The sequence below is a fragment of the Gastrolobium bilobum genome, unplaced genomic scaffold, assembly GCF_033153095.1.
Source record: "Gastrolobium bilobum isolate Gb01-03AN ecotype WA unplaced genomic scaffold, APGP_CSIRO_Gbil_v1 utg3741, whole genome shotgun sequence".
Taxonomy (NCBI): domain Eukaryota; kingdom Viridiplantae; phylum Streptophyta; class Magnoliopsida; order Fabales; family Fabaceae; genus Gastrolobium; species Gastrolobium bilobum.
In genome coordinates this window covers 57,307-84,490 of record NW_026896266.1, presented here as the reverse complement: position 1 = coordinate 84,490, position 27,184 = coordinate 57,307, and the positions used below count along the sequence as shown (strand labels likewise).

The following is a 27,184-nucleotide window of genomic DNA, read 5'->3' as shown; positions in this document are numbered from 1 at the left end:
AGGAAATGTAGGAAGTATATCTATGAGTGTTTGGTTGAGGATAAATTTTTTAAATACTAGGGAAATGTAATTATTAGGGAAATAGTTGGAAAATGAGTTTGATAAAAAAATATAAAAAAAGTTGTTTGGTTGACCGAAATATTACAAGAAAAATTTATTTAAATTTGCAAAATCCATGTTCGAGAGAAACTTCGCACTTGTTTTTTCACTTCCCCGGTTATTTCAAAATACCATATCTCAAGTGGTATTCTGTAACAGTGAATTTCATTTAAAAATCAACACAAAAGTTATTTCCCCATCTATCTTATTTGCCTAATATTTTTTTCAAAAACCTGAACCAAACGTGATATTTTTCAATATCCACTTACATTTTTTCATCAATCCCAAAATAAATCTTCTGACAGAAAAACCATTCCAGCTGACCTTTGAAAACTGTGTCCCTTTCTTTTGTTTTTTCTTTTCTTTTATTTGTGGACCGCACAAAAAGCTGAGTCTGCAGAAGCTCAACTCATATTGTGCATCATCAGAAATGTTACCTCTATGTATATATATGGGATGAGTTAATCTACATTTATATAAATATTATACGTAATCTTAATTACTGATCTTATTTACATTTATCAATTATAATTTTTCGTTATATAAATATCGATGCGAGTGGAATCAATAATTATATTAAATTTAAGTTTTTTTTTTATTTTCTTATAGTTTAGGTTAAATATGCCCCGGTATCGTGAAATAAATTTAATTATTTTTTCTAAAAAATATTATATTTTTGGAGTAAGATTATATTGACATATTTTGTTTTATAAACTTACAAATTACACTATGTCTCACCAATAATACTTTACTTAAGAGTGTATTACATAATATAATTAGTAAAAATTTATAAACAAAAAATTTATAAATATAATATTCTTCATCTTTTATATAAAAAAATAATAAAAGTTACATACTAATAATCGCTTCAATTTTTATTTTTTTTAAAGAAACAATACAATGTTTTTTTTTTTTTTTAATAGAGGAAATATAGTGCAGTGAAGTCTTATGGTTTCGGTGAGAGAGCTTACCTAAGCAAGCAGTGGGGTTGAAGGTGAAAGATGATAACGACTTCCTAACTTTAGTATCCAGTTTCTGTGAAACGGCCGGAAAAGATTTTATGTTACCTTTCCTTTTATAGAAGCTATCTCTTGCGGTTATTGTCTTCACTACACAGTTTCCCCCTGTCTGGTTCTGAGAATTCCGAGGTCGATGCTTCGGTGGTTGTCTTTGCGGGGAAGACAATTCCTAGGGCATGTTAAAATTCTGAATTTTGATTGTCAAGTTTCAAGCTTTTGGAGTTTGGAAGACGGCTTGTGCATTAACGCTTCACATCACGTGAAATACAACAACTGGGTCTTTCTCATTGCCAGAAATTGTTAACATGCTTCACAAATCCTTTGTGCTTTTTATATTGCTCTGTTTCACTGACTGCACTTGCTATGCTTCTATGGAGCTCGGGTCCTTATTACATTCAGGTTTTTGGGAAACCTAGTTTCATTGCTCTTGAGTTGAATTTGTAAGTTTTTTTTTTTTTTTTCCCCTTAAGAAAAAAAAAATCAGTTTGTTGTTTGTTTTATGTATTCTAATGTTTTAAACATCTTTTGTGCTGAATTTAATGTCATTCAGTTGTGCCTATTTGAAGATTGAAATTATTTTTTGTTGGCTTCTCAGTAGTTGGTTTGCGGATTTTGAATTTAGTATGGGATGTGTTGCTGATATTTACTTCCAATAAGACTTTATTAAAAGGAAAAGGTCTTTGAACTTATAATTCTTGAATCCTGAGTCCTGATCATGGAAGAGCAATTTTCTCCTGAGGGAAAAGGAATTGGCTCTCATTTGGAGGGATCTACATCATTAGATGATGGAATGAAAAATTCAGTTTCAGAGGACATGTTTTACAACTTCTCCGAGCTCATGAACTTTGATACCTATGCTGGTTGGTGTAATAGTCCATCCATGACTGATCATAGCTTGGCTAATGGACTTTCATCATTTGCCTCAATACCATATCCACCACCGGATGGGTTGAATTTAGTGGTGGAACAAAGCAATGGTCCATTCTTTATGACAGAAGTTAATGGGAATTACAATGCTATGGAAAGTTCCCTCAGTTATGCAGAGAAAGTTATATATCAGCAAATGGACACCCAACTTGGGTTCTCAGATGATGCAAATGATGCATCTGGTTGGTCACTTGATGAGAGAATGCTGAGGGCTTTGTCATTCTTCAAGGAATCAGCTGGTGGGGGAATATTGGCACAAGTTTGGGTTCCCATGAAGCATGGTGATGAATTCATCTTAAGCACAAGTGAACAACCTTATTTGCTAGACCAAAAGCTTGCAGGGTATCGCGAAGTGTCAAGGACATTTACATTTTCTGCAGAAGAAAAACCAGGATCTTTTGCAGGGCTTCCTGGTCGCGTGTTTATCTCCCATGTTCCTGAATGGACCTCCAATGTTGGTTACTACAATAAAACTGAGTACGTGAGGTTGGACCATGCAATTAATCATGAGGTTCGTGGATCAATTGCTCTTCCCATATCTGATCTGCACTCTGAAGTTCCATGCTGTGCTGTACTGGAACTTGTCACTACAAAGGAAAAGCCTAATTTTGACAGAGAATTAGAAATTGTATCTCATGCTCTCCAGGTTGGTTTTTCTGTAACTATTTCCAGCTTATACTTCAATTTCTGCTATTTGCCTGCCTCAGTGATTTTTATATTAAGTCTGTTTGGCAAATCTGTGTTATTCTATTTGAGACTTACTAGTCTTCTCACATCTTCATTGGAGTCTTGGATGTCTTATTACTAGATTATCATAGAGAAATTTCTATATTGGTTGATAAAGTAACTTATCTGATATATTCAATATTGTTCTCTCACCCTAGTTGAGGAGCAGTTAAGCAAGCAGAAGAGTTTCTCAGGATGTGATCAAACTAGGACTATCTTGCAAAAATTAAATAACTCCCCATTAAACCCCAACTAGTGAGAATAGGGATGAGAGCAATATTTATACGCAACCTTACCCTTATATATTTACAAAGATACTGTTTCTTGAATTTGAACCCATAATGTTTCGGTCACATAAGAATAGTTTTATCACTGTTTCATGCCGGTCCTCTTACTTTGCAAAAATTAGAATAATAAAAATCATATTCATAATGTCTATAGTCATCATGTATAGGTGCATGTTATACTTATTAGTATGGCACAGTTTTTCAAAGTGCATCTTCGATTTATTTGATCGAGAAACCTCTTGATTTGTGTTTCAAAGAGAAAATGCATCTCATCCTATTCAGTTATTGCTGCACTCTCCAATTGCTTAGAAAAGAAACCTTTTTTTCTTTTTGTATGTTTTAAATATTTCCAGATCATGTTATAATTAAAGGTAGTAATGATAAATGTATTCATGATGACTTTCTGCAGCTTGTAAACTTAAGGACTACTATGCCTCCACGACTTCTTCCCCAGGTATTTGCTGAAACCTGAAATTTTTTTTCTTCCCGTTGATTTTCCCCCTCCATAAGAAAAAGGAAAGAAAAAAAATGGTAAAGCTAAACTTTCTGAGTTATGAGTGGTGTGGAGGAGCTTGACATGTGTTTTTTAATATGGATTTCTCAACTTCTTATGAGATTGATTCTTTTCCTGCAGTATCTATCAAATAACAAAAGAGCTGCTTTAACAGAGATAGTTGATGTGTTACGAGCTGTGTGCCATGCACATAGATTGCCGCTGGCATTGACATGGATTCCCTGTTGTTACAGTGAGGGAATAGGAGATGAAACTGACAGAATACGAATTAAAGAAGGTCGTACAAGTTCTAATGAAAAATGCGTACTATGCATTGAAGAATCAGCTTGCTATATAAATGATAGAGTGGTAGGAGGATTTGTTCATGCATGCGTTGAACATCATCTTGAGGAAGGGCAAGGTATAGCTGGGAAAGCTCTTCAATCAAATCATCCATTCTTCTATCCCGATGTGAAGGCTTATGATATTAATGAATATCCCCTTGTTCATCATGCACGCAAATATAATTTGAATGCTGCAGTTGCAATTAGGCTGAGGAGTACATATACTAATGATGATGATTACATATTAGAATTCTTTCTACCTGTCAATATGAGAGGGAGTTCAGAACAGCAACTTTTATTAGACAATCTCTCAGGTACTATGCAGAGAATTTGTAGGAGTTTGAGGACAGTTTCAGATGCTGAATTATCAGGAATAGAAGGCTCTCAAGCTGGGCTTCAAAAGGGAAAAGTCCCAGGGTTTTTTTCTCTGTCCAGGAGAAACTCTCAGATATTATTAGTGAACGGTGACAATGATTCAGTCCAAAAGATGTCCTTGATGGCATCTAACCCGAGAAATAAAGGAATTGAAGCTGCTCAGAACCAGGTATATCTTGAGAGTATCCTCTATCCTTTCACAGTTATGGAATCTAATATGAAATGGCTGCTTCATTTGAGGAAGCATTTGTTTCAAGTTGTTGTGATTCATGGAATAGAACAGAGGGAAAAAATACTGAATGTCCATCACATTTCATTTATGTTATAAAGGAGTGAACTAATGCAAAAACTTGACATAATTTGTGCTTCAGCTTTGTAACTTGTTGGTGTATTGATTTTTAATATCTTCTGGAATTGAACTTTAACATCATAGGAATTTGTCTAGCAGGCGATGAATGGATCAAAAAAGCAGGTCGACAAAAAGAGAAGTACTGTGGAAAAGAATGTTAGCTTGAGTGTTCTTCGACAATACTTTTCTGGTAGTCTGAAGGATGCTGCAAAAAGCATTGGTGGTGAGACTCCAACGTTATTTGTGCTAATTTCTTTTCATCTATTAACTCAGCTTATCATATAAGACAGTTGTTTGTTATTTAATCAGTTACGCACTCGTTTGTGTTATATTGGTTGATCTTCCCCATCATTTAGTTGCATACCTATCTATAGGTTCTGAAAGCCATTATGTATTTCCTTTTTATTCCGAAGTTTTAAATTCCTAGGGAAAAATATTGAATGCAATTTCACAAACCATTTTATATTTTTATGATGGATTATTTAGATTGAAAAATACAAGAGAGATGTTAACCATTAAGATTTGCAGCATGCTAGTGTAGTGTCAAACCTAAGTGGAGTTCATTAACATCCTTGTTAATAACAAAATTTAAATTGACAACATTCTACTACTATAGTTCTATGATTTTATCTTAAAATGAATAATGCCCTTTCACTGAAGATGTTAAATATTTCTGAAAGGTAATTCTTGTTAATAAAGACAAATTTGTCGTTAACAAATATTTGTTCTTTGAACAGTTTGCCCAACAACTCTAAAAAGGATATGCAGGCAACATGGAATATCAAGATGGCCATCCCGCAAGATTAATAAAGTGAATCGTTCATTAAAGAAAATCCAGACTGTGCTTGATTCTGTCCAGGGAGTGGAAGGAGGGCTGAAGTTTGATCCTTTTACTGGGGGGTTTGTGGCAGGAGGATCAATTATCCCAGAAATTGATACACATAAAAATCTTCTGTTCCCTGAGAAAAGTGCTGAAAAAGACCATAAGCCTGTAACACGAGCAGCACTCTCAGTACCTCCAGCACCAGGTAGCACAGGTGAGAATTCAGCTATTAAGTTGGAGGGTGATGATGTGTGTTTGGTGGGAAACCAGCTTGTGCACTCAAAAAGTGTGCTTATCTCCAATTCCCACGAGGGAGAATTGAAGAAAGACAATGCTGCTTCTGTTAATTGTCCTGAACAAACCTGTGTGGGTTCTGTTCTTGAAGAAGAGAGGGACAAATGGGGTTTGAACAAAAGCAGTTTGGGAGTAGAAAATTCTAGCCGTGATATTGTGTGTCATAGTTCAATCTCCTTGATTGCTGATGAGATGGAAATGGGTGTGGATGGGGGACATGTAGCTGAAGAACATAACTGCCCTACTTCTTCAAGCATGACAAACTCATCCAATAGCTCTGGATCAATGATGGATGGCAGTTCCTCAGGCTCTCAGAGCTTTGAGAAGCATAAGCATTCGAAAGCCATATCAACTTGTGTTGATAGTGGGTCAAAATTTATTGTCAAAGCTACTTATAAAGGAGATACTATTCGTTTTAAGTTTGATCCATCGGCAGGTTGTTTCCAGCTATATGAAGAAGTTGGAACAAGGTTCAAATTACAAAATGGGTCATTCCAACTCAAATATCTAGATGATGAAGAGGAATGGGTGATGTTGGTGAATGACTCAGATTTGCAAGAATGCATAGAAATATTGGATGATATTGGCACACACACTGTGAAGTTTCTCGTTCGTGATATGCCTAGCGTTTTAAGCAGCCGTGGCAGTAACAGTTGCTTCTTGGCAGACAACAGCTCATAGTATATGAGATGATGCATGGCTTCAATGCAACAATTGAAGTCTTGCTTTTACAATGTTTTAATGATTAATGATATTCTCATGTGGGTCCTGCATCCCACTGGATTCTTAAACCATGCTGGTTGGTTGGAGGAGTTTGCATTTTTAGCCACCACATGCAAAACTTCATTTCTATTGAAGATCTTGCAGGTGTCATTTGTGGCATACGGGTCAAATATTTCTCGTAGTTCAATTTTCAAAGAAGAAACTTAGAATTTTGGCCATGCTTGTTCCGGGTGGCTATTTTTGGAAGATAGAAAGATAAACTCATGGAAGCACTAGCAGTAGCATGTTACATATAGAGTTCTCTATATGGTAGATTAAAAGCAGCATAGAGGTTTATAGCTTTAGACAGGACTGATGTAAATAGCTAAGGGTGCTTTAATCTCAGTTTGTATAGATTTCCCTTTAGAAAATATGATCAAGTGTAAAAAATTCTGTAGTTTTGAATGCTTGCGTCTTTTCCCTTGCCAAATGATACAAAGTTAGGAATGTATAGATTTCAAAGTCTACAACTCGTCAGTATTTTTTAAATTTATTTGAACTAGTTAGACTTTTTATACAATCATATTCGTTGTAATTTCAACAATTTGGTTGTGCATGTGCCTCTACAACCCGCAATAACAGGGGGTAACAAAAAATTTAAGAGAGAAGAAAAGCTATTACACCAACAATAACAGCATTGGCTTTTATACATACATATGCACGAGCCAAAAACACAAATGCATCCATTATATAAATATATTCGGGGAGTTTTCTTTCCAAATAAGAAGAGATTGGCATGTAAAAGTAGAATTTTTTAAATCTTGGGGGCCATGTGGCTCCCCTGTGGGTGGGTGAATATCTGAAAATGTAAGATAAGTATGTTCCACATCGGACAGAATATGAACTAAAGAATAACGAGCTGCCTATAAATAAAACAAAGCATAGGTTGCTAGGATTAACCTGCCCTATCAGGGGGTGAAAGGCGACTCGTCGATGATCGTTAAGTGACCGGCGCGTCGTGCCAACACCTGCTACGACACACCTATAGACGGGTGAGACCCGACCCTACTTTGGTTTTGGGTATTGCTCGTCAATTTTTGGAAGCTTCCTCTTAGTGAGGAAGCTCGCATCCATCTTCTATTATTAAGCCCAAAATTGTGCCAGAAGTTTATGTGTATAGCCATCATTATAAATGAGCATCACTATTTGTAGAATGATATTAAAGAAATAAATGAACTGATATTTGCACATACTAATATTCATTAATTTATGTTTCTATTTAACATTACTGCCATGGGCATGGCGAAGGGTTGACAAAACGGGTCAACTTGGCTTAACCTATATTCAACTCGTTGACCCAACTCGCATTGAACCCGAAAAAATGAGTTGGGTTAGGGTTGGCTCGAAAAATAAACGAGCCAGAAAATTCAACCCGACCCGAGTCGGGTTAGGGTTGGCTAAAAAAAAAATGAAAAATAAAATAAAATTTCATGTTATAAATTCTAAATTTTTTTCCTAAATTATTAATTCATTCAATACAAAGATATTATACAGATAAATCATAGAAAAATTCTTTTGCAATTGGACTTGGACTTATTAGCAGTTGACACCACATTCACACTGTCACACGTACTATAAAAAAGGTCTTTAATGCACGATTTTGCACTTATTGGCAGCTACATGGTATTTTTGTTTGGATCTTTGAAATTGGAATTTTAGGTTTTAGCTTTCCACTTTACCTTCATTAACTTTTATACTTATATATTAAAAAAACCATAACCCGTGAGCCAACCTGTTTGACCCGTGGGTTGACTCGATTTTTTTCAAGCTGAAACGAGTTGGGTTGACTCGAGTTACTAACTCATTTTTCCTAACCCAACTCAGCTCATTTTAGTCGGATTACGAGCCAAGCCTAATGGCGTGGTCTATATTATATAGGGTGTTCATCAATTGATTCAAATCACAGTGACCGAATCAAAAAACCAATAACCGAATAAATCAAAAATTGAAAAATCGAAAATCGAAAAAAAATCGCAAATTTGAATTGGATTGGATCGGTTTTCGGATGGGTTAATGAAAATCGATCCAATATATTAATTTCCCTCTACCTACTTGGGTCTTTCTCCGATCATAGCCCAAAAATTCCTAAATACAAGACTCATTAACCCATCAATTAAACTCAAGAAAAAACTTAGTCACATCTTATCAACAAAATTTTATCTGTGTAAAGCTTCATATCTCGTAAAAAAAAAACTATATTATCTTTTATTGATGGTTTTGTATTTCAAAAAAATAATAATTTACAAAGCCTATTACAGAAAAGATGTTATTTGCACAATAACCATGAAATGAATTTTAGGATTTTCAAAAAACCGAAAATCGATCCAATCCAAACCGAAAAAAATTGGATCGGATCAGATTTGAAAAAAATTCAAACCGAATGGATGATTGAATGATCAAACCGAAGGGATGGATCAGATAATTTTTGCTTCCAAAACTGATCCAATCCAGACCGCGAACACCCCTAATATTATAGTTGAATGAGCATTACTATTTGTAGAATGATATTAAAGAAATAAATGAACTGATATTTGCACATACTAATATTCATTAACATTACTGTATGGGCATGGCGTGGTCTATATTATAGTTGAAAGTCTAATAAAAACTATGGTTGTCACATGTTATGCTTGGATTGCTACCTAATGCATATTCTCTTCTTTTAAGAGATGCATTATAAAATGGGAAATATAGTGTTATGGACTTGATCCATATCCTAACAATTTTATTATTAGCAAGGTTGGATAGGAATATTACAATTATATAATCTAGAGAGGATTAAAGGATAAGATTTCTATTTCCATCAATCAAGGCAGAATTCATATCAACTGGGAGATCTTAAAGGCCCAAATCTATGAAGGTAATCATTATAATAAGAGGCTAAAGACCTCAGGTACACACTTTTGACATATTTACTATTATTGCCAATATTATTCACACACACGTCTTGGCTACACACTCGCTGATAGTGTGCAGTGATTGGAGCCCGTGATAGTGCGCAGTGATTAAAGTATTGACTATAAGCCAATCGGATATCTATTTCTTAGATATCTCTGAGCGCATACACTTGAGGTATCCTTATACGGTTCAATAGGACCGAACATATAGTTCTGTTGCTGCAAAATGGATCTAATATTTGTATGCTCAATCTAATTTCGTATATCATTCAACCAAGATGGCACAATTACCTAATAAAAACCAACTTGAGTATGGAATCTTATAATAATCGGTAACGAATTAAGTGTGGTCTATATAAATAAAAAGATTCATAAATCCAATGTCTTAAGATTTTTAGTTGAAATATGATGTTGAACTCACTTGTTACGGTTAGTGTAACTTAGTTCATTGATTGTGGTTTTCCTAACATAACATGTGTAGGCTAGCTTGACATTTACATTAATATTTATAAGGGTTCTATTATCTCATGTTGTTAGAGATAAGTATATCCTATTATAGACACATGATGTGGTGGGACCCACCATCTATTAAAAAAAGGAAAGTGATAACACAATTTTTAATGTAAGAGGAGCAGGAGATAACTCTCTCATGTAAAATGAGAAAATGATTTCTCATGTTTATATGATGAAATTAGGAGTTTTCATATGAAAATATAAGTCAATGTATTAACTTTAATATGTACCAGAGATAGGTATAAAAAATATAATATTGCATAATGAAATTAAGAGTTTTGATAAAGAAAAATATAAGTATAAAAATAAATAAATTTGAGCAATGTTCTTTAGTCTAAAAACATGGTGATTATTGTTGATAAGGACAATTGTGTATGCTCGGAGCATATACAAGAAGATTTTAAAAATACTATAAATGGATAAATATAAATAGAATGAACGAGTCATGACATGAACATGAACTATTGATAAATGGATAAATATAAATAGAATGAACGAGTCCTAATGGTTCTTCTCCATCGCCGTCGGGATTTTGGATTTCTTTTCTGCGTGTGGTAAGCACTGTTGTACTTTGCCTTAGTTTTTTTTTGTCTTGTCATAGGGATGAACATGAACAATTGATATTGGTTCCGACATTTCGGGTTATTACTTGGTAGAGCATGAAGTTATGTATATTTCTTCAATACTGGCAATTTAATTTTTTTAAAAAAATTAATGTTTAATTCGTTCTATATCAAATTCTCTCATTTTTCTGAATTACCTTTATTCAATACAATACATGTTTCTTGGGTGTTATTGTGCAAGAAGAACCTGAATCCCATGTTTCAAGTATGGTAATAATTACAAGTGCCAGTGGGCTATGTGACATTGGCGGAGCCAGAATTTAATTTTAACTGGGCCCAACAGATCTATTATGAAAAAAAAGTACTTAAATTTTTTAAAGTAATAGGATTGATGTTATTTTAACAAATAATAAATATTTATTTAAAATTTAAAATATAATGTAAAATTGAATTAGTAAGAAAAAAGTGCAAATTATATGTATATATACATATATGAAAATTTCATGTGATTTTTATGAACATTTTCATGTGGTCTTTATGAACATTATTTCATGTGATGCTAATGAAAATTTATTTCATGTGATGTTAATGAAAAATTATTTCATGTGATTTAATGAAAATTTATTTCATGTGATTTGTGAATAATGTTTTTTATCTTTTATATTTTAATTTGGTTTTGGCCTATAAACTTTAGTTTGCAACTTGGTAGGCCTTACAGTCGTATTAAGTTTTTAATTTTTTATAATAGATCAGGCCAGACCTATAAATCAAGTCTTTAATAGGCTAGTAGGCTAGTATAGACTCTAAATATTTTACATAGGCTTAGGCTATCAAAGCCAAAATTTGGCCTAATTTGGCTCATTTATACCCCTAGTCGTGACATGTGAAGAACATCAACGTAGAGGGACATCAAACTTCACAATTAAAAAGAAACATGAAACAATCATCGACAAATGTCCAAAATCGTTTAAACGACATTGGAGCCACATAAATCATTTAAATGACATTGGATCCACATAAATCATTTAATTAGTGTTTAGATATTTTAAAAAATTTAAAAAAACAAAAAAAAAAAACAAGGAAGTTGTTAATGAATATATACAAGAAATTTTCATACTCCATATATATACATATATCTTCATTGATTTTTCTCTTTAACAATTTCCACTGATTAATCGCCAAAATTCTCATTCTTGTTGTGAAATCAAATACAAATAACACCAAGAAACAATTCAATTCCATTACCAATAGCAACTATAACTTTACGTTAAAATAATTTTTTTAAAAATGGTAAATGTGAAACAACACTCCATTTTTTCAAAAATAAAATAAAATCATACAACCACAAAAAAAGAGTTATAAATAAAAAAAGGGGCATGAATTTCACTTATGTTAAAAACACCCAAAGAACAATTATGGTCTGTAAAGACAGAATTTCTCTTTTACAAGGTCCAAAAATATAAATCAATTTTTTCTCGAGCAGATGATATAATTACCAATGCATATTCCAAGAACATGTATTCCTAAAATCTTAATAAAGAAACAAAACATCATACCTTGTCGTTGTACCTCATCGTAGAATGACTGGGTTACGGGCGGTGAGTGTGAATAAGAAAAAAAAAGTTAGAAGAAAACCCTAATTGAAAAAAAGATGAAAGAAGAAGAAGAAGAAATTAAGAATAAAGCAATATGTTATATGGTCATACAAAACAGATCCAAATCTTCGTCTGTTACCATTGTTACAATTTTAGCTAGGGCAAACTTACAGTTTTAACTAGGGCTCAATTATAATTATTTATATAATTATATATAACAAATAAAATTTGTTGAAATGTAGCCCCTATCTAAACATAATGTAGCTACGCCACTGCATGTGAAACAAGATGTAACAGAAACTGGGATAATGCTAACTTTTTTGGTTGGGATTATAGATCTGTTATGAAACATCTTGTTTTTTTTTGTAATAAGAAACATCTTAGTTTTAGGAGTACCTGGTCATCCAAGCAGCATCTAAAAATTGATATGTTATTTTTTGAACACTTTTTTTTTTTTTGGTAAACAGAAGGCCTAAGCCAAAAGAACAACAAAGACAACCAAAACCAAAACTAAATCCTACACCTCACTTCCATGGACCTACTGACACCAGTAAAGTCACCACGGAGAAGATGAAGCATGCCAGGAGGAGGATCCCTCCAAAACTGATAAGTAATGGAATCATCCGAATCTAGAATAAAATTTCCCAACCAATCAGCACAGACGTTTCCTTCTCTATAAGTATGCATCAAAGTAACTGACCAACTCATATTGATCCATGTCCGTATACGAGCAATCAAATGACACTCACGGACTGCTACACCAGACTTGGTGAGCATAGTGATCACACTAGATGAATCACTCTCAATGATTATATTACGAAATCCTTCGTTCCAAGCTAGCTCCAAACCACGAAGAACACCCCAGAGCTCAGCCTTAAAAGAAGAGCAAACCCTCAATTTGTAAGCAAAACCCCTCAGCCATCTCACTTGAGAATTACGAATCAAACCCCTACAAGCAGCTAGGCCAGGATTACCTCTAGCTGCACCATCTATGTTAATTTTTACTGACCCATCTGTTGGATATTGCCAAGTAATGTCCATCTTCATTGAAAATTTTACTGGAAGCCTCTCCTGAGCACTAGCTAAAGCATTGTTAATGTCCCTCACAGAGCTGCAAATAATCCCTTTCCTCACATTTAAGCAAGGAAAAGCCGAGCTATGCACCAATTCATTACGCCACTTCCAATTTTTCCAACAAATAACAAAAAACAAATTCCTCCAACCATTCGTAATCCCATGCTTATCCATGTCCATATTAACCGATAACCAATGATCAACATCACCAAAGAAGAAGTTTGCAAACTTGTCCGAAGGCACAAAATGAGACCAAACGGACTTAGCCTCATGACAGTCCCGAATCGCATGTAACAAGGTTTCATTCTCCTCCCTACAAATAGGACACGATTCAGTGCCAGTCCCCCAAAGAGCAGTCCTACTTCGAGTGAGGAGCTTTTTGTGGCAAACCTTTCACATAAACAACTTGATTCTTTGAGGACCATTCCAATCTCACACCTACTGCCATCTACCATCAGCCAAACCCGAGATTAACTCTTGGCCAACAAGAGCCTTATAGATCGCCCTTACTGTTATGGTGTTCTCACCATCAAGATCCCCACTCGAGCCAGTTCAATTAACATGCATATGATACAAACAGAAACAGCGAAAGACTAACTTACGAAAATACGAGCTAACCTTTTCCTTTTTCTAGTTTAATTCTTATTTGACGGAGACAAAAATCGGACAGAGTAACCTCTGTAAATCGGACAACTGGGAATTTTTCAATCCCACTCTCAAGAGTTCCTGATAGACAGTTTATACAGCATATATTTTCAGAAGTACCAAACATCCATATAAATCATATACCCATCCATGGGCGCATACATAGTTCGGCTCCGTGCCCCTACATCTAACAGCATGCAATCTAACACGTAAACATAATTGAATACTACATCGTCATATCAACATGCCTGAATACACAAATGTACATGCATCAAACTGAAAGACATGTACAAAACATATACAGGCCATAAACGAAGTAAAGGATCAGACACCACGATCCCCAAAATGCTGAAATACTACATAACATAAATACACTCCAAAATAGCAGTAGCCTACAGCTACTCAAAATCTGGTCCGTCGCAGCACCTCTAGCCACGGGTCGTGTCCCTGCCTAGTGAAGGCTCACCGGGAATCTGAGAACCTGAAATGATGTCCCCAAAAAGGGGTGAGATAACAAATCTCAATAAGCTCCAAGTTTATAGAGAATTCTCCATACCCCTGGGCTCACTCCTGCATGAAAGTCAGATACAGAGTATACAAATGTAACATATAACAGATATCATAACAGAACAAAGTATACATATCTTATCAGAGGCGTACGCAGTCAATCCCAAGAGAGGACCCCAAGCGGAAATCAGGGCACGTGTTCCCAAGGGAGGACCCCAAGCGGAACTAGAACATAACAGAGGCGTACACAGCCAGTCTCGAGGAAGGACCCCAAGCGGACATCAGTGCACAAACAAAATCAATGGCCAAAGATCAATACAGAAATCATGTCAAAACAAGTCATATCATGTTATCAAATAACTCTATATGAATGCACATATACAAAGCATCAAAACAATCTACAATCCAACCATAGTCCACTAACCATGGTGGAGCATTCAAGTAGGAAAAGACTTCTTAAACATAGAGCTTACCTCTTGAAGCTTTTAACAATCTGCTTACTTGTAGCACAAGTTACTTATATAGCTTCAACAACATCCAAACCCTTTTTAGTCCCTAGGCACACCTAGAGAAAGAATCCAAAACAAAAATCAATAAAATGCTATCATGTCGAGATTTTACATAAGGCATACATTTTATCATTTACTTTCGTTTCTTTACATTTTTGCCAATACACAAGTCAAGACTATACTTCCATAAATCCTCTTATTAGACGTTTTTTACAATTTTAATTGCTCCCTAGCCCAAAGACCCTAAATGGCTGAAACCCAGGCTAGGAAGGCTAGGAATTGCATTGAATCAATTTACAAAGCCAATAGTTCCTAGAACCCTCACTCGTCTCCTAAATTCTATATAGCAATTTTAAAACACCCTATGGCCTATCCTTTCTTTCAAAGGCCGTGGAATGCATATACGGAAGCCAAGATATTTTTCATAATTTTTCAAACCATTTTTCAATTATCCATCATCAATTCAAATTTTAAACTCAAGGTTTTCCCACCAAAACATATTCTAAATTTTCCAAACTTAAATCATGAGAAACAAACCATAGAAATAGAGATTTATTACCTCTAATCCCTTGTACAAAGCCTAGAGGGCAACCTCAAAGAAAGCTCCATCAAAAACTCTAATTTCCACACTTGATGAATAGTAAATCGAAAAGGGGAAAAGGAAGAACTCTTCACACAAGCAATTATAGCCCAAACCAAGTAGTGGAATGGATTCCTTGAGTGATTTACTATGATTTTCGTGTGATGGACCTAATGATTTGGTTGAGTGTGGAGGGAGAAATCAAAGGATGAACAAAGCTTCAAAACCTAGCTCTAATGGTGGAGGGAGATCGGCCATGAAGAGAGAGAAGGAAGGGAAGCTGATGTGAATAGTGCCAACTTAAGTGATTTGGACTTATATGTATAGGTGGCCCTTTTTACCGGTTGTTTTCCTTTCGCGTATTTTCACTTAACTGACCCGGAACTAACTTAAAGCTACGGACATATTTTTATTTTTCTGAACTCATTTACATTAATTTTTATTTCCTAAGGAACAATATTCATAATTCACAGTATGGTTTCTGCATCGTTTTGGACGAAATGCACTGTGAATCACTAACTGTACGTTGTTTGCTTACGAAACTTAAAACTTATAAACTTATCATTCTTAGGCCTATTTTGACTTGCTTGGCATATATTGGACTTTCTTATTCTTATTTTGTCAATTATTTGTTTCTGGACTCTACCGATTGCTTTGACAGCAGTACAAAATACCCGGTAGAAAAATATTATTCACGAAATTTTCACGGAATATGCCAAACTATACAATTTGTCGTTCTGAACTCATATTTTGCCTCAGAATTGTCAAATTATGTCTCTAAAATTATTTTGCTCATTTAAGCTCTACTGGTTAATTCACAATAATGCAGATTATTCGGCAGAACGTACTGTTTCATGACCTAGTCATGAGTACATTCAAAATACTCGAAATCACGCTTTGAATCTAATTATGACATTTAAATCCTTAAATTAAACCTCTAATTAAGATTTTTCAGTTAGGGTCATTATATGCTCTATTCACTGTTATCATTTTACACCATTGCTTCTCTTCCTTTCTTCTTTCCCCGGGAATCTTTTAATATGAATATGTGGTTTTTTGTTATTTATTGTTGAAAATTTTGCTTTGCGCATGTTTAATTTATTTCCCTTTAAATGGCAGATGCAAGGTGCAGTTAACTTTTTTGGCCGGATTTCAATTCTCGTAGACCAGAACACACAGGCTTTCCATATGTTCATGACTGCACTTCTTCAGGTTTTGTATTCATCATTCTCTGTCCATTTTATGTTCTTTTGTTCCTTTGTTAATATTGTACTAAGCTCCTATCTGTTTGAAGATCAAAATTAGACGTAAATGAAATCATCTATGCTCGATTTGTGTGTTTCAAATTGCTATGAAATTTTTACTTTTGGAAGGATCACTTATGCCAGAATTGGTTTTGGAAGAAAATGTTTTGTAAAAATCAATTTTATACTTGGGAAATTTGACTAAAAAGTGCTCAATCAAATTGTTTTCATTTTGATATTATGAGGAAAAATCACTTTTTGGTTCCAACTTGCGCAAATGGGTATAGAAGTGATGTGACCGTCTTCAAATTAAAAAATGTTAGACTTCGACTTGAAAAAAAAAATGGGTTGATTTGATATTTATGATGAATGTTCGAATCACTTAATAAAATAAAACAAATGCAGAATCTAGAGTTATTTAAACAGTTTTTTTGCAAATAATTTGTTCTGTAAAAGTGATTGTGAGAGTTTGAAAAGCTTACCTTGAATCAAGTTTGCCAAAATCAAAATCAAGCTCGGACCTTATTTGTCCAAAATTAGAATCAGTAAAAAGTAACCAAGTGATTTAATCAAAGCACCATTTGATTCATTGATGGGTTATTTCTTTTCACACAAATGCATGCAGTGTACCTTCTGCTATATTTATTTTTAATGTAAATGGCAGTTAGCCATACTATATTTTTGATGAGCAAGGTTATACTTGTAACCTTTTTTTCTTACAACCTCTTACAACCATATATTATCACCGTTAATTTCCGTCAATCAACAATTATCATTTTAACAAATTAAACTCATTAATTAATTATTAATTCACAATAAATGATAACCGTTGATTAACAGAAATCAACGGTAATAAGATATGATTGTAAGAGGTTGTAAAAAAAAAATTGTAAGTATAACCTTCCTCATTTTTCATTGTTTTCTTTGCACAGAGCATGTTGCCAAATCTAATAGCCCATGCCAAAGGTCACTTGCCTTTTTTCTTTTTCCTTTTTTTTCCCCTTCAAGTGGCATGAATGTAGTTAGTTTAATGCTATATGGTTATTTCTTAGTTGGTCTCTTTGCAGCTTTTACATCGCTCTGGTTTATTGTATGGAGAGCTAGCTACATTTGTGTTGCGGTTGCTTGGAATCAGAAATAAGCCCAAGAAGATAAACCCTCCAGGTCCAAATGGAGTTCCTCAGCCTGAGTCACACAGTTCCTCTGTGGAGGGAACCAAGTCTGCTCCAAGTGGTTCTTGGGACAATGTATGGGAAATTGGTTCCAATAAATGATGATGTGTATTTAGTTTGCTTATAGAGTGAGTCCAAATACAATCAAAGGAATTGAGAAACAGCTTTGCGCCAATCCAAATGAAAATACTGAAGCTGCCAAAGTCATGCATATGCTGCACTTTTTTAAGTTCGGGATATGCATTAGATTGCTTAGATTGGTTAATTCTACAGTAAATGGAATGCTCTGATAAGAACAAACCAGCACTACATTTACCTTCTAAGCATTTGCTCTGAATCTATAGGATGCTATTTTATAGATTGATGGATTATTTTGTATTTGGAATGTTAACCTTTTTGGGTGCATGAATCTATGTGAATAATTTATTTATGAGCTGAAAAAAAAAACTTTGGGGGGCCTTGAGACGATGTTAATGTTATTTTATAGGTTTCTTAAAAGGCACGTCATCCTGAAATGTAAAAGATCTGCCCATTGTATGATAAAAAGAATGAGAATCACCTTAATAATTAATTAATTATGAAAGTTGTGAACTATTCTTTCTCCTTTTGTGGGATCTCGTATGGGTTTATCTGAGACCCACATCAATAGTAAGTCTTCTTTTGAATAAAAAAGAAAAGGAAAAGAAAATGAAAAATTGCTTCTTTGAAGTCCAGTCCACTTCAAACAACAATATGAAAGAAAGAAGTAAAAAGTAGAAAGACAAGGGTACCTTGCAGATAATGTAGGACTAACCATAAATGGTGGCTAACACTAACAGTACCTACGATTTAGGCCAAATAAAATTAAAGGGAAAAAGACTAACCGAGGGAGAAAAGAATATAATCCTCTTAAAAACAACAATTAATGGTAGATAAACAAAAATTATTTCCTGCTTTCAAATTCTGCTTGCGGGGTAAATAATACAAATTAAAATCTGTTGTCACGTTAAAAAGATGTAGTTGTTTGTTATTCAAAGTCAAATATAATGGAAAATAGATTGCTACTTTCAAAATTTAGGAAAAAAAATGTTGAATATTTTAATATAGGAAAAATATGTTGAATATTTTAATAAAAGTTTTAATGTTTTTATAGTGAATACAGGTAAGTTATCTATCTTCACTCTCAAAATGACGTCATTTTGGGTTGAAAGATTAGAAAATTATAATGATAAAGACTATTATAATTATATCTTTTGAATAAATTATAATTATAAAAACATCTTGATTTTCGTCCCCAAAACAACATCATTTTGGGCTCAATGCATATAATTATATGCATTTACTGCAGAAAAAGTAAACCCTTTAATAAAATAAATAATGCAAAGAAAATTAAAATTATTAAAATATTTTGTATTGTTTTACCTAAACCTTAAAATAAGGTCATTTTAAGAGAGAAACATTAACTAATAGTAACTGCTTCTAATGCACTTACTTAACAGTACTTTCTAAGACCAACCTATGGACAGATATGTCTTTCGATTTTATATACTGTACTGCTAATCTTTCCTTTTCTATTTTCTTGAACATGAATTCATTTACAAACAAGAACAGGTTGCTTTTCCAAGAACTTATTGACTTTTTTTTTTTTTTTGTAAATAAGAACTTATTGACTTTAAGTGACTGAATGTGGAAGAAGGATATGACAATAGCTCAAACTAATACATCTTTTCATAGTATAGGGGAATGTCAACTTCGATTTGTCCGAAGAAATTCTCTCTTGCTCTATCTCTTTTTCTTTTTTTGATAAACGTCTTGCTCTATCTCTTTAATAGATAGTGAGAGATGATAGAAATAAAAAACAAGCGGATAGATTTTTATAATTTTTTTTATAGATATTATTGGCTTATAAAATATTAATAAATATTTAAGATAATTATAAAAAAGTTATAAGTTGTTTCTAAAACTTAATTGTCCTATTCAATAGAGAAACAAACAACCAAGTGGATAAAATTTCATAATCTTTTTTAATTAACTTCTAAATATTTAGATATTTATCAACCTATAAAATATTTTTTGAATAAAACGACTTTTGTTAAATAAATCGACTTGAAATTTGATAATATATTCTACACATAAAATTTCCTGTCTGATAGTACTATAATTGAGCTAGACAGCCTGCCAGGTACCTAAATAACATCGCACTAATTGTTCCTTTTTGATCCAGGTTGAATTTGTTTTAATCAATTTTATTAAAACTGGCCTGCTCATTGACCCGGTCGATGTACTAGATCAGTGGATTACTGGTTCAACCGCATGACCCGGTAATTATATGTAATTTTATAATTTATATTTAAAAATTATAAATATACTCAAATATCTATAAAAAATAATAAAAATTTCTAATATTTTAATATAAAAAATAATAAATCACATATTATTATCCAATAAAAGATCAAATAAAAATATAATGATCGTATTGCGGGACTTTAAATTCAAAAAATAAATCAATTTTTTTTTTTGCATAATGCACAATTGAGATAACATTAGTGTGGTAGGTAAGTTAATAAGCAAAAAAATATTCAAATAAGTCCATTATGATTTTTTTTTTTTTTTGAAAAAAAATTTGGAAATATTTTTTTTAAGACCGGACCGGATCACCGGTTTTCATGAAAATCGATCGGGTCGCACCGGGTCGCACCGATTCTGATGCATGGCCGATCCGTTACTTCAACCGAATCAGTTATATGACCAGTTTACCGGTTCCCGGTCCGATTTTAATAACTACGGTTTTAATATTCCTCCATATCCTTTATCAAAGGCATCAGTTTCTACTATTAAAAATGCAACCGGATCAGGTACTCCTAAACAAGGAAGATTCTTGATATGCTTATACATAAATCACTTTTTTCAGCTGAATGTTACAGAAATTTTTGATGTTGCTCTCAACCATATAGAGGCCAGAATTAGTAGTGAACTCGTGCAGCTCTAGCATTATTGCCGCTTGACGACAGCCTCTTAACCAGGTAGTCTTGAAAACAGACCTCAACGAGTTACTCTACATCAGTAAACTTTAGAAGCTTTCTGGTCATTCTAAACATTTAAAACACAGATTCTTGATAGGTATTTCCACAGCCCATTAACTCTATATTCAAGTCAGTTTCGACTTAAACCACCCAGAAAATTTAACCATCGATGAAATATACTGATGCATTTTGTGTATCAATCCATGGCCAGGTTCCTGGATAGAGGCAAGCAACAAGCGGTAATCTGAAAGTGTGGAATTAGATAATGGCTCCAGAAACTCACACCTTTCTACAATTTCTGGTGGTGGTGCTCCCTCAACAAGATTGGTATTTAACTTTGGCCTACCCTTGGTTAACTCCACGGGCACATTGGCTGAATGACCTTGAAGAAGAGAGGGAGAGGCACCTGGGATCACCTCTTGCTTGAAGGGCAGTGCTCTAGCAGATTGCAGACAAAACTCTATCCACTGATGGATTAATGGGGATGCTCCCCTTACACGCCCACCAATCCGATTTGTTTGAATCCTAGAGGCAGCAGGAATTGCCTGGAAAACCAAAAGCAAAGGAGAAAAAGGAAGGAAAAGAAAGTTAATGTCTGGGGTCTTCGAGGAAATGAAATTCACGACTAATTCATTTGTGAATCGGATGCAGGCATCATTAAATAGGTATATCCGAATCCCCATTCGAATAGTTTATGAACAATTTCCTATTACAAAGGTAGCACTTCCAAATTCCAAATACTATATTAGATAATTCCACATAATAATATACCTTAAAATCATTAAACTAAAAGATATCAAACCCTAAAACGGAAAATAACAGTGAGAGACATACCCAAAGATCTGCCCATAAACTCGCTCCAGACTTTGGAACAATAACTGCAACATTAGACATGCGTTTAGCAACAGGAATGACATCGCTACTCCATCCAACAGCTACCCACACATCTCCAGCACCAAAAGATTTAAGATAGTTTACACTATCAAAGAGTCGAACCTACAAAGAGTCAAAGACAACTAAAACGTATAATAACTTCAATTTGTAATATGGAAAAACAGAAAAATAAAAAATATTCTTTTCAGTCAACTAATGATTTGTATGGCTTTGCGCCTCTATTTCAATCAAAAGCGTTAGCAACAGTTGAGAGATCATCCAGTAACAATACCTGTTTCGCAAGCAAATCCAAATTAAGTTTAACAGCATCTCTCCCACCATCAACTTCCAAATTGATGTCATTTGTATTGTAGGAAGCCCCCATATATTTCAAAACTGCACCAACAACTTCTCTAGGAGAATCAACCATTGAAATTCTCCCTGCAAGATCAGATCGCCACAGATCTGCCCAGTCCTGCAATTCCAGTTTATATACTCTTATAAATGCTTCAAAAGAATTTTACTGGGTATCTTAAAAAACAACTTACCTCTATAGGAGCCAACTTGTGCTTCTGAAATTTATTTGTCTTGTATGCTATTACCATGCAGCCCCATCGATATGGAGCAGCCCATATCTCACCATTAGGATCTATTTCTCCCTCACAGTTCCTGCGTAGGTATACCTGGAACTTTGTTAGTGAATATACCATTATACTATCAAGAGACATTTCAAAAAGATAATAACCAACTATCTTGTTTGTTCAGTAAAATTATGTTTTTGTAAATAAAAAGAAGCAGGTTAAGTGATGTCATTTTAACATGTATACAAGATCTCATTACAAATAATATTCATTTTAACTTGTTATTAGCTCATATAATATCCACTGAGGTTCAAAACAAATATCTGCCAACATGTATAGAACTATGGATAATACTGATAATTCTCTCTCTAAGATTACCTATACTCTGTTTCACTTTCTAATTTGCAGATAGCTTATGCATTTTGTGCCACCTCAGAATTTTTAATGTTTTCTCTTAACCCTAGTTCACATTTGTATTTCAAACTTTAATCCCAAAATTAAATTAAAAGTAAAGAAAAAACAGAAAAGAATAATATATATAAAAAAAAAAAAAAAAACAACAGCAACAACAAATCTTTATCCACTTTAGGAGTCTAGAGTTTAAGATCCTCTCTCTCTCTCTCTCTCAATAAGGTAGGTCGAAATTTGTAAAGAACCAATTCAACCCAAAAGCTTAAGCTATTGGGTGAGGTTACATTAATAGTTTTATATATCTCTAACACGCCTCCTTACACGAGAGCCCATTGGACTCGAAGGGTGGACAATACATCAGGCCCAGCCTACCTGTGCTAAAATTCTCTTTACTGTTCAAGGAACTTATCAAAAATCTCTTGTGATATAAATTCTATCAGTTCGGCACAGAAATATTGCCCCAAAACCAGCTTTATAAGACATTATGCAAACATGCAGGCTGGAATACTCTCCGTTGTTCATGAAATTTATAAAAACTTCCTTAAGTAGGGAAATGCATTCTTGTATTTTCACATGTAGTGAAGAATGAAATATTCCATTCTAAGTTTCTAACATAATGTCTCCCCTTTCCCCCCTTTTCTTTTGTTCCCTCACCACCTTGTTTATACTCAATGAATATTCTTAGAAGACCAAAGGAAAGGAAATCAATATCATAATTCATAATTATGACTTCATTGTTGGCCTTCATCTCATGCACTGTAAGACGCAATAGTAAATGAACATGCATACAGATATGTCACATAGCCAAGTGCACAAAAGCACACAAACAACTATGATGTCTTTGTTCCCCTATTTGGTTTTCAAAATATAGACACTCGTACATGTTTAATGATGCAAGCAGACTCATCAAATTTAAATTAAACTAAGTTCACAAAATAAACAGTTTTTTATCAAAGAAGAATAAAACCAATCCTGAGAAGACACAGGTTCTAAGGAGAAAAATACAAAATATATTGTTACCTTCCATTTCTCATCTAAGCCTTTAAACCATTCCTGATCTACATCTCGTATTGGCTCGATTATAGCTTTGGTAATGGCAAATTTGAGCCATGAATCGCCAATACCAACAATATCTGCAGCCAAAGCAGATGCTGGCCCAAGATTTCCTTTAGTAAAGGGAATCGATAGGTCAGAAAAGATACTCTCAAGATCTGCATAATACTTCACGTTAAACTTCATTCTCCTCCCCTGAGAATTTATGAAGTCCTACAAGTGAAGAAAAAATTGACATGACAAACTATAAAATAAGTTACTACAAATATAAAAAAGGGGCAAACCCCAGTGCACATGCACAAGACTCCCCAACTTACGAGGGTAGTGATGAGAGTTGATTGTATACAACTTTACCCTAGCATTTTTGCAAAGAAGCTATTTTGCATACTCAAATCTGACCTTCTGTCAAATGGAGCAACTTTACTGCTACTCAAAGGCTCACCCACAAAATAAGTTACTAAAAATCAAAATTAAAAATTTAGCAACTATAAGTTGCTTGGAATGATATGGAAGAATAAAAGGAACCTCCAGCATGGACCACACTCTCAGCAATTTAACTGCTAATTGATGATAGAAAAGAGTTTATAACAAGTCCTGACATTAACTGTAGGATTTCAGAGAACTTTCCAGCAAACAACAGAATTGCAGATGGCGAAAAAAAAAAAAAAAAAAAAAAGATTGTCCCCAGGAACGGGCAAGAGAGAGAAAAGAAACTGAACCAATAATAGAAAAAGTTAATTAATCACAGAAAACAAGTTGACGAATATGTGTCACAGACCTTGATCCATGAAGGAGGCATAGAACCACGTAAAGCAACAACTTTCAAAGGAACAGTCAGTGCGTATGTTTTAGACTTCCAAGTATTAAAAGCTGCTTCTAATTCCTTATCTACTACATTTTCCTTTTTATCATGTTTTCTCCCATCATGATCATCTGCAACCATAAAACCACAAATCACGATATCAGCCATGCCTTCTAGAGAATGTTATTTTATTTTGATAATACGTCTTAGAGATCATCTTCAAGCAACAAACCAGCACACACAAAAAAAGGGCAATTATATATATATATATATATATATATATATATATATATATAAAGAACCAATTCAATCAAAAAACTTGAGCTATTGAGAGAAGGCCACTTTAATCTCTTTAATGATTTATACTATTCTCTAACACGCCCTTTCACACGAGAGTTCATTGAGCTTGAAGAATGGACAATACACAGGTCCACCTACCTGTACTAAGAAACTCCACAAGACTTAATTAATTATTAATTAATTAGGAGCGGTGAGGATCGAACCCGTAATACCAAAGCTCTGATACCATATGTAAAAAACAAATTCAACCCAAGAACTTAAGCTAATGGATAAGGCTACATTAATAGTGTTTATATATCTCTAACACGCCCCCTTACAGGAGAGCCCACTAGGCTTGAAGAGTGGACAATGCACAGGCCCGCAAACGTCATGTAATGAACCATTTCAACCAAAAAGCTTCAATTTTTGTGTTGTATTGGTTCTTTACATGATATCAGAGTCACAAGGTCACAAGTTCGATCTCCACTAGGCTTGAAGAGTGGACAATACACAGGCTCATCTACGTCATGTAAAGAATCATTTCAACCCAAAAGCTTAAGCTTTTGTGTTGAATTGGTTCTTTACATGGTATCAGAGCTTCAGTGACCACAAGGTCACAAGTTCGATCCTCATCACCCCCCACTTTCTAGTGGAATTGAATAAAAAGCACAAAAGGTAAACAAAAAATTGGGCATGTGCAATATCCTCACTTTACGCCCAAAGGCTCTTACATGAAAGAGTGTGTTAGAAAACAATATAAATCATTAAAAGACTAAGAAACTCAACAAGACTTCATTAATTCCATTAATATAATGGGAGCAGTAAGGATCGAATCCTATAAAGAACTAATTCAACCAAAAATTTAGCTATTGAATGAAGGTCTCTTTCATGGTTTATACTATTATGTAACAATATATATAAACCCTATAACCCTCCCTATCTCATGTTCAATTCTCATTTCTCTCCACTGAATTCAGCTAAAATTAACTACAGCACAGAATAAAATATCATAGAATCAAAGTTTAAGTTGTTTTGAAACCTTGAATAGTTTGCTCCTCCTGAACCGAGGAAGGACCGGCTGTTAGAGCCGGCGAAGAGGCCGAACACGCGCGAACACCAAAGCAAAGAAACAGCACCGCAGAGAAAGCGAGGTGCACAAAAGCCTGAGGCAACTTGAGAGGCGCCATTTCTGAACATGCCTGATGGTCGGCGACGGAGGTGGTCGGTGATGCTTGCGAACGGTGTGACAGATTCCGGTCACCGGAGAATTCAACTGTGGCATTGTATCGCACTAGGAATTTGGTGGTTGTCGCGGGGAATTTAGGAAAGTAACGGTAACGGTTAGGGTTTCGGCAGATATAACGGTAACGCGGTGAATGCAGAGATGAAGGGTAATGTGTTTGGAGCAAGACAGCCATTATTGAGAGACTGAAGGCAATATTGTGCTATCAGGACTCGCTTTCTGTACAAGACACGATGACTAATTTAAAAAATTTTAAAAAATTATATCGCTATTAAATAAATTTTAAAAAATAAATTAAAATTTAATTGTAAACATTTATATATGCAAGACCACAAAAATAATTTAAATAGTGTTAATATGGAAACAAAATAATTCATAATTACATCCAACGTAAAATTGCTTTAATTAAAAATTCTGTGTGAAATGATTTATTTATAGATTTGACGCCATACAATTGAGATTGTGATGCTTACATATTTAAAATTAGGTTTTATAAAAGGGTTATACATGTATAATATTACATGAAAAATAGTGTTTGATCTTGTATAAAAAAAGAGAGAGAAAGTGAGTCTAGGAAAGAGAAAAGAAGAAATTGTAAAATTCACATCTTTTTTTTTTTGTCTGTGCAGAAAACAAGTTGTATTCCTATTATATAATAAATACATTTCCTTTATAAAAATATAGGAAAGTTATTTCTTTTCCTGCTGATAAATTGATTTCGGTACAGTGATTTATTTTATTTTATTTTATTTTTCTAATATACGATGAGTCCCTCGTAGCATGGTTTAGTAGGAAATACTTCCTTCTTTCTGATAGTTGCATTCCCCTTAAAATATAATTGTTATTGGGTTCACTTATGTAATTAACTATTTACGTTTTTCTATACTTTAATTATTAATGAATTTATCATCATCGTATGATCTTTACTAAGAGAACCACATGTTGGAACGGGAAAGCAAAATAGCTAACATGTTCCAACCAAAAACAAAATTATTTCTTATATTATAAGTGATAAATTTATTTTCAACACACATAAAAACATGTAAAACCCATATGAAGAGGAAAAAAAAAAACCCTGCAGATAAATTTATCTAAAGCCAGAAAAAAAATTAGCTACTATGTAAAAAAAATGAGATACATCAA

At 33.9% G+C, this 27,184-nt stretch overlaps 3 protein-coding genes across 3 annotated transcripts; 2 read left to right on the top strand and 1 right to left on the bottom strand.

The window, feature by feature from the left end:
- Window positions 1-1,138: 1,138 nt before the first annotated feature.
- Window positions 1,139-6,875, top strand: LOC133298515 (protein NLP9-like). Its single transcript, XM_061497815.1, has 6 exons — window positions 1,139-1,517; window positions 1,714-2,691; window positions 3,468-3,512; window positions 3,693-4,439; window positions 4,719-4,842; window positions 5,357-6,875. The coding sequence occupies exons 2-6, from the start codon at window positions 1,834-1,836 to the stop codon at window positions 6,415-6,417; spliced, it is 2,835 nt and encodes a 944-aa protein (XP_061353799.1). The 5' UTR covers window positions 1,139-1,517; window positions 1,714-1,833; the 3' UTR covers window positions 6,418-6,875.
- Window positions 6,876-16,505: 9,630 nt separating this feature from the next.
- Window positions 16,506-18,005, top strand: LOC133298507 (peroxisomal membrane protein 13-like). The gene is made up of 2 exons (XM_061497801.1): window positions 16,506-16,593; window positions 17,693-18,005. Exons 1-2 carry the CDS (start codon window positions 16,570-16,572, stop codon window positions 17,897-17,899), a joined length of 231 nt encoding a protein of 76 aa, XP_061353785.1. The 5' UTR covers window positions 16,506-16,569; the 3' UTR covers window positions 17,900-18,005.
- Window positions 18,006-20,579: 2,574 nt separating this feature from the next.
- Window positions 20,580-26,232, bottom strand: LOC133298517 (uncharacterized). Its single transcript, XM_061497819.1, has 7 exons — window positions 25,838-26,232; window positions 24,496-24,650; window positions 23,685-23,930; window positions 22,221-22,355; window positions 21,965-22,147; window positions 21,634-21,795; window positions 20,580-21,344 (listed from the first exon to the last, which is right to left on the bottom strand). The coding sequence occupies exons 1-7, from the start codon at window positions 26,214-26,216 to the stop codon at window positions 20,925-20,927; spliced, it is 1,680 nt and encodes a 559-aa protein (XP_061353803.1). The 5' UTR covers window positions 26,217-26,232; the 3' UTR covers window positions 20,580-20,924.
- Between the last annotated feature and the right edge of the window lie 952 nt (window positions 26,233-27,184).

Bases quoted from the DNA above. Each gene is read 5' to 3' on its own strand.
- LOC133298515 (XM_061497815.1), top strand. From the start codon at position 1,834: ATGGAAGAGCAATTTTCTCCTGAGGGAAAAGGAATTGGCTCTCATTTG. The intron at 4,440-4,718 runs GTATATCTTGAG...TTTGTCTAGCAG, and splicing joins TTGAAGCTGCTCAGAACCAG to GCGATGAATGGATCAAAAAA. The intron at 4,843-5,356 runs GTGAGACTCCAA...TTCTTTGAACAG, and splicing joins TGCTGCAAAAAGCATTGGTG to TTTGCCCAACAACTCTAAAA.
- LOC133298517 (XM_061497819.1), bottom strand. From the start codon at position 26,216: ATGGCTGTCTTGCTCCAAACACATTACCCTTCATCTCTGCATTCACCG. The intron at 22,148-22,220 runs GTAAGTTGTTTT...CTGGAATTGCAG, and splicing joins ACAAGTTGGCTCCTATAGAG to GACTGGGCAGATCTGTGGCG. The intron at 21,796-21,964 runs GTATTGTTACTG...GACTCTTTGTAG, and splicing joins TGGATTTGCTTGCGAAACAG to GTTCGACTCTTTGATAGTGT.
- LOC133298507 (XM_061497801.1), top strand. From the start codon at position 16,570: ATGTTCATGACTGCACTTCTTCAG. The intron at 16,594-17,692 runs GTTTTGTATTCA...GTCTCTTTGCAG, and splicing joins TCATGACTGCACTTCTTCAG to CTTTTACATCGCTCTGGTTT.